The sequence below is a fragment of the Henckelia pumila genome, chromosome 3, assembly GCF_033568475.1.
Source record: "Henckelia pumila isolate YLH828 chromosome 3, ASM3356847v2, whole genome shotgun sequence".
Classification (NCBI taxonomy): Eukaryota; Viridiplantae; Streptophyta; class Magnoliopsida; order Lamiales; family Gesneriaceae; genus Henckelia; species Henckelia pumila.
The window spans coordinates 49,908,458-49,919,111 of NC_133122.1; the positions used below are offsets into that span (position 1 = coordinate 49,908,458).

Below are 10,654 nucleotides of genomic sequence, written 5' to 3' on the forward strand. Positions count from 1 at the left end.
TTATTCATAAAATAATAACCATTTTCGATTCTCCACTGCTCTCTCTCCTCTCTCAAACAAACCACCCATGGATCGGAAAACCGGATTCCTCCTCGCATTCATCTGCATTGCAGCGGCCACCGTCGGCGGCCAGTCACCCACAGCTGCGCCTACTATTTCACCGGCCGCCACCACCATTCCTACTCCCACGGCAGCTCCACCGACTGTTTCCACTCCTCCGGCTGTAACTCCGATAAGTTCTCCACCGACGGTCTCAACTTCTCCGCCAGTTCCCGAGCCTGTGAGTTCACCACCGACAGCCGCTCCTGTTCAGTCGCCTCCATCTCCTGCACCCGAGCTGGGTCCTTCACCCGCTCCGGCGTCCTCACCGCCTAGCATGACTCCAACTGAAGCACCCGCTCCCGCTCCTGGGCTTCTCAGCCCGCCCGCGCCACCTACCGAAGCTCCCGAACCTAGCCCTGATTCCCTGGCTCCCGGTCCTTCCACGGTTAAAGATCTGGTACGTGTCATTATGAATTCCTTGTGAATGTTTTAACTGATCAAGCTCGTAAATCAGTTCTGCACACGCGTAACACATCCAGATCTGGAACTGTGGGCCACATTATTCCCATAAATCTACCTGATTTGCGATAATACTTATAATTACAACTACTAGTACTGTAGTCTCTAGTGGAGCACTTCACACTTCACACATATTTAATTAAAAATTAAGTTGTTTGGTTTAAATATAAATTACTTAATTTGTGATTTTAAAAAAAAAAATTAATTTGTAGATCTCATACTTTCAAATCAATGCAAACTCTAAAGTAAATTATTTAAGGTTATATTTTAAAAACTAATTAAGTTCATTGATTAGGCTCTATCATTAATTTCAGATCTATATTATTCGTCCCAAAACTTGCTGGATAAACCTTTATCTCATTCAATGTTACAGTTGGAAATAGGAACACAAGTACATAGTGAAATCTTCCAGTACCGTGATTGGTTTGGTTTATTGATTATATGAAAAAAAATTGACATAATATGTAATGATGGTGTTGAAAATTTTAATTATTAATCAGTATTGATTAGCTAGACCTCAATTTGTACGAAATGGGTGGGAACTGAACTTGTGTGTGTTTGGATTGTTTTTCAATAAATTTTAGATCGGACAATACATTGCAGCTGTACAAGAATTTGTTTGGGTGAAATATTATATAATAACAATATGTAATGTAACTTGAAATGCAGAGTGGGGCCGAGAAATTGTGGAGCATGAAGAATTTGTTGGCCGTATTGATTGGTTGCGCTTGCATCTTGTTCTTGTTCTAGTTCACGGGCTTTGATTTGGCATTTCCCACTTGCATTTTGGGTTTGTTCTCTTTTTAATTCTTTTGGAGAGTTTCCATTCATCAGACTTACTTTTGACTGCTTTTGTTTTCCTGTATAATAATATATATTTATTCTATTTCTTTGATAGATATTCTCCATTTGTATTCATGTTTATCCTTTAATTTGTTTCGAGAGGATTCAGATTATATAATTCATGATTCATCAACCAAAAATCTTTTCGTTTTCATATAAAAAATTGATTTGGAGAGGGATTTGAGAGAGTGATTCTAAAGTTACCACCGCTCTCTTCAATGGCAATAATTACGAATAAATTAGTACTTATTATTATTGTAGTACGATGAACACTAGTTTGAATGAGACATGGAGCTGAAGTCGAACGAATCAATTAAATGTATCATCGGGCAACTTTTATTCATGCTGTACGTTATTATGATTTATGACCGTAGAGTAAAGGAAATGTGCAAAAGTTGGGTGGATTCCACCCGTCGAGTAATTTCCGCGCGTTGGGTATTTTTGGTGAAACATTTTCTGTATTCTCTCTGCACGAAGCCAGCTAAAGGGTTAATGTCTTCATCTTCTTTTCGTTGGGAGTAGCAAATAAGCAATTGGATACCTAAAGAATATGTATAAGTTAATCCGACGTTCCAAAGTTATTTCAGTATCTGCCCTAATTTCTTAACAAGCTTCTCCTAATTGTGCTCCTCGAACGAGCTAGCTATTGTCGTCCCATATTTCACTTCTTTTTCTTCTTGCATATCACCAACAATCCCGAGTCGCGACTCCAGCAGTGAATCCATCGATACGCCGCGTCGCTTCGACGTGGATACCACCGAATGTAAATAAATAAGCACAACGCAACTTTGTGGTTTAACGTGAAACGGTGGAAGTATCTTCTTCACCAAATGAGCTAGGCGCACAAAATGTCTTCACTAAACAATCTCCAGCCCATGAAAAGTATATACCGAGATATGACATAGCTATTTTAGATGGCTCTCTCTAAAAAATTAGCAAACAAATCATAAATGATAAGCGCATAACTTATTTTATTTTAAAAAGTATATATTTTTATTTATTTATAAAAAAAAAATTTATTGCAAATTATTTAATAATCTATTATTTGTATTTTGCACAAACAAATTGTATATTGTTTTATAATTATCTAATAACATAATTTGTATTTAAATTGCTTGATGATTACGAGTAGATGATGAATCACACTCATGATAAAAGATGATATTTTTTATTAAAAAAAACAAAATAATGTATAAGACATCGGGGTTTAGATTAGTTTACATTTTAGCTCTGCTCAAAATTTATTTATATATTTTTTTGAAAAATGCATGTATGGGTAGTGCAAAACTTCATATATTTTTTCGGAAAAAGACCAAAAAAATTTTGAGAAAACAGAGCTGTCTAAAACAGTTTGACTCGGAAGTAGTAACCCATCATTTGGTCGGATATGGGCTGGACCACATTTGGGTCGATTAAGAATTTCACCTACCCGTGGATAAAGCAGCAGCCCAATTCACCTTAAATCATATCATTTGTTTAAACCCCCTAAAGCCTATCAAAATACCACAATGTCTATCAAAATACCACGAATTTAATAATTTTTTAATTATATATATATATACGGTAAATTATCTCAAAATCCACACAAATATATTTGTTTTTGTTTGTAGTCCCTATGACTGAGAAAATGCTTTCTCACTCCCTGACACAATCACATCATTTGTTTAAACTCTATAAATCTTATCAAAATACCACAATGTCCTTTTACTTATATTATATAAGTAGGTTTTGTTTTACAATCCCTCACAATCCAACATTTAACACTTTATATACATATACAATGCGAAAGGGTCGATGCTACTTTGAGGGTAGCTACCCTAAAATGAATTGGACGATCTATGAAACGACTCTAACTCTCTAAATATAAATAAATATGCGGAAATTTTTTTTTTATTACTTACTAAATAATAATATGTACATACATGCTCATACATATATGCACAGAATAAATAGATTTAAAAAAATAAATAACTTAAATAAAAATACAACCTTTAATAAATTAAATATCTGAGTTTAACATTTAATAAAATACTGACATAAGCAAAATAAATAAAATTTGCATGCACTGAAAATATTTAAATAAGACGAGTAATAATATCCACCACTGAAAATAAATAAAAATGTATAACACGATAAAATATTTGAAACATGACGTAGACTCAGACAACGGTCACGGGGTTACTGCTTGTCCGCTCATAGGTCCTCGCCGCCGGTGGGTACTACATCCTCCTCTACGTAGTCACCTGCACCATATCAGTGTAGTGAGCCTAGAGGCCCAACATGCTAACATAACAAGGGTTTAAAATAATTTAAATCACTTTAATACTAATACATAACATATACATGAATGAGCATGCTTAAAAATTATCATGAACATAACATAAACTTAAATTAAACTTGAATATCATAATATTACATAAACATTGTTGAGCAAAGTATTTTCTAACATCGAAAGGTCGTCTCCATAGTGTAACCATACATACATTAAATACTGATCAGCGTGGTAAACCAACGTACGTGGCGGTGACGAATCACCTCTTAAATTGGCAGTAAACCGCCCTTCAATAGTTCACATATGGGGACGAATCCCCCTTAAATTGTCACATTACTTCAACTTCCAACATAAAATTATTTTCTTTTGCTCAACCTCAAACATTAAATCATGCATAAAAATTATTTCATGAATGCATGTACTTAAATAAAATGTGTGTCCTTCCTATATATTTAATTTAATTTTTTTATACTAACATATAAATACTAAAATAACATTCATGCATAAAATAATTAAATATATATTTAGGACACATGCAATTTCTCATGGTTTGTGCTGTATTGCTGGCCCTAACACTCAAGCTCATTTTCTTAAATTCTGGCCCATTAACATTCTTAAGGCCATTAACACATTTCTAAGCCCAATAAATCAATTAAAGCCCATCAACACATACTTGGCCCAATAACAACCTATTCTGGCTCAATGGGCCCAAAAGCCCAAAGACTGGCCCAATAATTTTAATGGGCCCCCAAGCCCATAAAAATCATTGGACTAACTTAATTAAATTTAAATAAGCCCAATAAAAAATAAATTCAACCCAAAAGAATTTAAATGGAGCCCAGTTAAATTTTGAGATTTAATTAGGCCCATTAAGCACCTAAACTTAATCATTAACTTAAAAATAAAATACCCGAGCCCGACTAACTTAACCCAGACCCGGACCCAACTAACTTAACCCACTTACTTCCAGACCCGACCCGGACCCATAATTCGACCCGGACCCGCCCTGAAAACCCTAAACCCGTCGCCCCTATTCCCGATTCTGCTGCGGCCGTGAGCAGCAGCCACTCCTTGGCTGCTGCCGGCCTGCTCCGGCCGCCCGTGGCCGGAGCGCCGCCGCCCAGACGTAGCCCACGTCTGGGCGGTTCGAACCTAGTCCTTGACCCAGCCCCATGCAACCCACAGAGCCGACCCCGAGCCCCCTTCCACGAAGCCCTAATGTGCGCATCCAAGGGAGTCGTCTGAGCATTGTGGTTTCCTGGGCTCGTTTGGCTCGAACCACTCGAGCCATTCGAGTCCACGCCACTCCCACACCACCTAGGAACCCTGACCAGCAGCCTAGACGCAACCATGGAGGAAAACATGAACATGAACAACCAACACAACAAGAACCGTGCGCCTACAATCATAAATCGAACCCTTTTTCTGAAACCTTTGAAATTTCGATGCATACACAATACACACACCATAATATCTGATATAGTACGAAAAGTAGGAAGAAAATCATGCCTTGCACCGATGTTTGAAGAGAAATAGGCGCGTGGAACGATTCCGGGACGACGGGGCGACGACAACTTGACTTGGAGCTTCAAAAACGTGGCTATGGAGTCCTAGGGGGTGATGGCCGATGAAGAAGATGATGAAGATGGTGGGGTGGCGGCTGAGTGATTTAACGTAGGATTTTGGGGTAGGTTTAGGGTAATTAGAATAAAAATAAGGTTTAGGATAATTAAAATATTAATAAGGGTTTTAAATATACAATATTTATAACTTAAAAACTCTAGATAATATTTAAAATCTGATAACTTTAATAAAATCCCGAAATATATAATTAAGGGAATTTTAAAGATAGTAAAAAGTCATTATTTTGGCTAAATTTGGATAAAAATGGATTCCTAAAATTATATAAAATTAAATACTGATAATTTTGAGAAAATAAAACTCAAAATAATATTTTTGGGCTCTAAAAATGCTCATGAAATAAATTGGATAGAAAGTTGTCATCTCGTCCGTCCACGGTCCCGTCTACGCGATAAAATAATTTAAATACTAAAAGTCATAAAAATCTCAAATTATGGGTTAAATGCTTGAAAATAACTTAAAACATACACAAATAATTACATCATAATTTAACCCATAAATCTAAAATTTTAAATAAATAAAATCCCTAATTATGCATGCGAATTTACGTATTAAAAATACCGAGTGTTACAATCTAAATCACAACAACAGATCAAATCACTTAATCTGCTATTTGATCTTGTCCGTCCAAATCAAATCAGGATAGCATTACTGAAGGTAACATGTACTAATCCGTACAATGCACCGGGGTTCTTTTATTTTCAGAGAGAGACCCAGGCTTAAGAATCTCGAACCTGGGTTTCTCGGCTCTTGAGTTTGAGTCAAAGCTGAAAACCCCGGTCCTTTAGAGAAAGAGCCGGGTTAAGATCTCGGCCCGGCTCGAGTTTAATTTTGTTTCAAAATAGGGGAGGGAGGGGCGCAATTAGAACTGTGGGGGAAAAATTGAGGGGAGTAGATGGTGAGCAGTTCCAAGGAAGAGTCGGCGAGCGACGGCCAGAATTCCTCAGGCGACCCGACGGAGTCCAGTTCTAAGAGCCTCTTCTCTGAAGGGGAGAAAGTTCTTGCCTTTCACGGTCCCCGCATCTACGAAGCCAAGGCATGTCATGCCCTAACTTGTTTTCTTTCGGATGATGAATTTTTTTTAGTTGTTTACTCTTCTTGCGCTGATTTTGATTTTGGATGGTTATAATTGTGCTAATACTTGTTTGGAGATGTATTTGAAATGCAATGACCGAAATTATGAGAATCATGTTATACATTTTGCCCCCACCGGAGACAGTTTTGTTTCCTTTGATAGAAACAAGCTTTAAAAAACATGTACATTGCATAATTTTTCAGTTACGTGCCTTCTATTTGGTTTAAGTGTTAGATTGGCCTATTCACTATATGGGGTTCTATGCTGGAAAACTGTATTTATTAACTCGCTGCTCTTGGTCATATGAAGGTTCAAAAAGCAGAGTTTCGGAAGAATGAATGGAGATATTTTGTCCACTACCTTGTAAGTCTGATTATCAGTTTTTTTCATGTTCCACTGTCTGGATCATTTGAGTTTTCAAATGTTACAATTTTTATTTTTTTTTATTTTTTTTTCCTTTGTGTGGTCTTATACCAATGAAATTCATTCTGTGTTTGGGCTTATTTCTGAACTAATTTACGATCATGGCATACATGATCATTTGTTTTTTTCCCTGCAGGGTTGGAGTAAAAAGTGAGTACACAGGCAACACTCTTCAAATGTTTTTCATTTCTGAACTGGAAAAGAAAAAAAAAATGAAGAAGTCTCTGTTCCCTTGATTCCCATTTTGGGTCAGATGTCTTCCATACCAATTATATTTCTTTGCAAGGGGCCTTTTCGAGTCTCTCAGAAATAGTTTGTTATGAAGTCTTTCAATATTTAAGTTTTAATCAAAGTAAAGGACAAGTCATGTATCAGCTTATGTAACATATATATGTGCTTGGGAGACAATTTTCCAATGATCCACCAGAGGCTGCAATGATAAAAGATTGACAGAACATACCTCACTAACTTAATCTTCAAATGCTGCTTATAGTTGGGATGAATGGGTAGGCATGGATCGCTTGATGAAATATAATGAAGAAAATATCTTGAAGCAACAGGCTCTTGATAAGAAAGTTGGTGTCGACAAGAATACCAAATCAGGGCGCTCAGCACAAACAAAACCTAAAAGCTCAACTGGTATCCTTTTTTCATTCAGATATTTACACATTGTTCTCGGTGGCTTGTGATTCTTCTATTAGTAATTGTGCTTCTTCGCATGGATTATGCAGATGCTAAAGTGGATAAGGAGGAGGTAAAGAACAATGGTATGCTGTTCAAAGCTTCTGTAAAATTCTGACTATTTCCGCTTGCTACCTTCCTTATCCTTTTAGAACTTCAATTATTTTGATCTTATGAGTTATGGCGCATTCGCATCAGTTTATTATTATGGTTTTCAACAGGGTTTATCTTGATCTAGCAGTTTTTCTTGCTGTAAAGCTTTTTCGTTTATCCTTTGAATCTTAAACAAATCAAAAGAGACCAATGGCGCATATTGAGTAGGCTACTGTAATTTTTAGTTCTATATTTGATGGAATATTTGGTGATTTCTTTTGACATGTGAATGAATGCTTTCAAAGTTAAGTGTTTTTGGTTTCTGGTGAGCATCTGATCGAGGTCATTATCCTGTTCTCTCCATGATATTGCAGTTGCAAAAGGAAAGAAACGAAAGGCTGATTCTGGAACTGAGGTTTGCTTTTATTAAACATTAGCATTGTTCAAGATTAGTTTCCAACTTTACACGTTTGCATGTGTATATGAAGATGTCTGCATATTTCTTTGCCACTTAACTTTTTATGATGAGTACATGAGCTTCTGCTATTCCAAATTACTGATACCTTCTGGTACTCCAATCTGCAATAGTTAATCTAAATGAAGAGCATGACTACACTGAGAACGTTTTCATTTGCCCCAATGATCTACATTATTCACCGTTTAACTGTTAGGCATGTCATCACGTTGTGATAAATGTGATGGAGAAAGAGTTAGTGAAGACTAGCTTCAGAGTAATTTTAAATCTTCAATTATCACAATTCTCTAGGCCTGACCATGTTCGTAAGTCTTTTTCTTTGGCAACTTGAAGTTATATTGTTTGGGATTTTAAATTTTCCTCGTCTTTTCTGGAGCTATGCTGTTTTACTCAGACGGTTTTTATTTGCAACCTTTGGTTGCTCACTTTCTCGATGTTGAGTTCTTCCATCTTCCCCTGAATATTCTTGGCTTTCGTACTATCTTTTTTTACCTTGATTGAATGGCACTTACATCGCAGCCAATTGGTTTCTTGAAGCTTTTGTATTGATGGGTAAAATGTTGGCCTTTTGTTAGAAGGACAATCCTGCTGCAGAAAAACTGATAAAGATCCAAATCCCACCAACTCTGAAGAAGCAATTAGTTGATGATTGGGAGTTTATCACACAGCAGGATAAGGTACAGCTACTGAATAATTATGTTCCTCTCAAGAAAAGAAAAGGAAGATGATTGGAATAGACTGTATTATTTTATGATCTGCATACTATACTCTCCTTTCAAATTGAGTTGATACCTGGCTTATGAAGTGCTTGTTACATTCCCCTCTATGCTTGTTCAATGGTAAACGAGAATGTTTATTCATGTGCTGCTCCTCTGGCAGCTTGTGAAACTCCCACGATCTCCTTGTGTTGATGACGTATTCACAAAATATCTTGAATACAGGTCCAAGAAGGATGGCATGTAAGTTTCTAACTTACCACTCTCATAGAATGAAACAACTGATTTTATGATTAATTGGTTTGTATTTCTTGGGGTTGGGGGCATAAGATTCTAATGTACCACTTTTGCATAGATGGAAACAACTTGGTTTATGATTAATTTTTTTTTTGTTTTGGAGGGGTGGGGTCGCAATAGAGAACCTTTAGGCTTGTTTTCTCCGGGTGGAGCAATGCTTCCGTCACTTTTTAGTTAGTAGTCTGTTACTACACTTCGCTTTCTTCATATAGTAGAAATTTGCATGATTGTATTTTGTAAATGTGGCGTTTTATTTCCATAAAATTCAGGACGACCGATGCAGTTGGGGAAATTTTGAATGGTTTACGATGTTATTTTGACAAAGCGTTACCGGTCATTCTTTTGTATGAAAAAGAGCACAAGCAGTACAGAGATGTGGTTTCAGATAGTGTCTTTCCATCAAGCATATATGGCGCTGAACATTTACTGCGCCTCTTTGGTATGTTTATCTGGTGGTATTCCATCATACCTTTGATTAACATTCATGGTTTGAAAATTTTTTAGACATCTTCTTGTGAAATTTCTGTGCGGGTCAATGGGATTTATGCTCATAGCAACTTCTCTTACTTGCAGTGAAGTTGCCGGAGTTGTTGGCACATGTGAATATTGAGGAGGAGACTTTGATTCGCCTGCAGCAGAAGTTGCTTGAATTTCTGAAGTATAAGATTTGTTTGTTTTGTTTTTTTCGTGTCTACTGGTCTGTTTCTTCTAGAAATATTGGTTGATAAAGAACGATCATTTTGTTTTTCTTTCGTTCCCAGTTAGATCTTGATCATTTTGAATTTTCTGCAACTTTTTTAGTTCCACCTGATTTTTAGGGTCGTAACAAAGTTTAAGATGGATCAATACACCCTGCAGATTGGTTCAATTATGCTTTCTCTAGACTAGCCTGGAAGTTTAGCCCATAGTTTCTTTCGAGTCTCCATTATATTTTTTTGTCGGAAATGCTTGAACTAGTCCTGGATTTACACGTTTGATGCAGGTTTCTGCAAAAGAATGAGAGCACTTTCTTCCTTGCGACCTACGATGGCCTTAAAGTCACTGAAGGTGGCAGCAAAAGGAAGGATGATTAATCATCAACAGCCTACTTGATTGCCAATTGTGTCCCTAGCTGAGTGGAAGCATTCTTATAGGTTCTGAACTAGGTTCTGAACTAGTTATATGTTGATATAGATGGACTCCAAATAGCCCAGGTGTTGTAACAATAGCCCTTGTTTTCCTATTTTACTTAATAATTAGTGTTTGTTCTAGCCTAGATGTACCAAAAACAACAGTTTTGGTTTATATATTTCAGGTTTTTAAACATCATATCATGCTTTTCATATGCATCGCACAATGTAAATCTTCAGTTTTAACAAATTTTAAATTGGTCGCAGATTGTCTTTATGGAACAGAAGATAGAAATATAATTTTGGAACGCAATCTATAAATTGGTCGCAAATTATCCACCTCTAAAAAGAGAACTATAATTGTTTGTAAAATTATACATATTAAATTTTGTTATATTTGGCCTACTCAATTTAGAGAAAATAATTTTGTGTCCACTAACTTGATGTAATGTCGCATTCAGATATTTA

At 36.4% G+C, this 10,654-nt stretch overlaps 2 protein-coding genes across 2 annotated transcripts; both read left to right on the forward strand.

Moving 5' to 3' along the window:
* LOC140892750 (uncharacterized) lies at positions 1–1,458 on the forward strand. The gene is made up of 2 exons (XM_073301725.1): positions 1–499; positions 1,231–1,458. The coding sequence occupies exons 1-2, from the start codon at positions 68–70 to the stop codon at positions 1,309–1,311; spliced, it is 513 nt and encodes a 170-aa protein (XP_073157826.1). The 5' UTR covers positions 1–67; the 3' UTR covers positions 1,312–1,458.
* Positions 1,459–6,163: 4,705 nt separating this feature from the next.
* On the forward strand, positions 6,164–10,385 carry LOC140890593 (protein MRG1). The gene is made up of 11 exons (XM_073298497.1): positions 6,164–6,353; positions 6,702–6,755; positions 6,952–6,965; positions 7,309–7,454; positions 7,547–7,582; positions 7,964–8,004; positions 8,640–8,741; positions 8,944–9,023; positions 9,347–9,516; positions 9,651–9,735; positions 10,060–10,385. The coding sequence occupies exons 1-11, from the start codon at positions 6,213–6,215 to the stop codon at positions 10,148–10,150; spliced, it is 960 nt and encodes a 319-aa protein (XP_073154598.1). The 5' UTR covers positions 6,164–6,212; the 3' UTR covers positions 10,151–10,385.
* Positions 10,386–10,654: the final 269 nt, after the last annotated feature.

Coding starts and splice junctions, on each gene's coding strand:
- LOC140890593 (XM_073298497.1), top strand. CDS start 6,213: ATGGTGAGCAGTTCCAAGGAAGAGTCGGCGAGCGACGGCCAGAATTCC. Junction 7,583..7,963: donor GGAGGAGGTAAAGAACAATG/GTATGCTGTTCA, acceptor ATGATATTGCAG/TTGCAAAAGGAAAGAAACGA. Junction 9,736..10,059: donor AAGTTGCTTGAATTTCTGAA/GTATAAGATTTG, acceptor CGTTTGATGCAG/GTTTCTGCAAAAGAATGAGA.
- LOC140892750 (XM_073301725.1), top strand. CDS start 68: ATGGATCGGAAAACCGGATTCCTCCTCGCATTCATCTGCATTGCAGCG. Junction 500..1,230: donor CTTCCACGGTTAAAGATCTG/GTACGTGTCATT, acceptor CTTGAAATGCAG/AGTGGGGCCGAGAAATTGTG.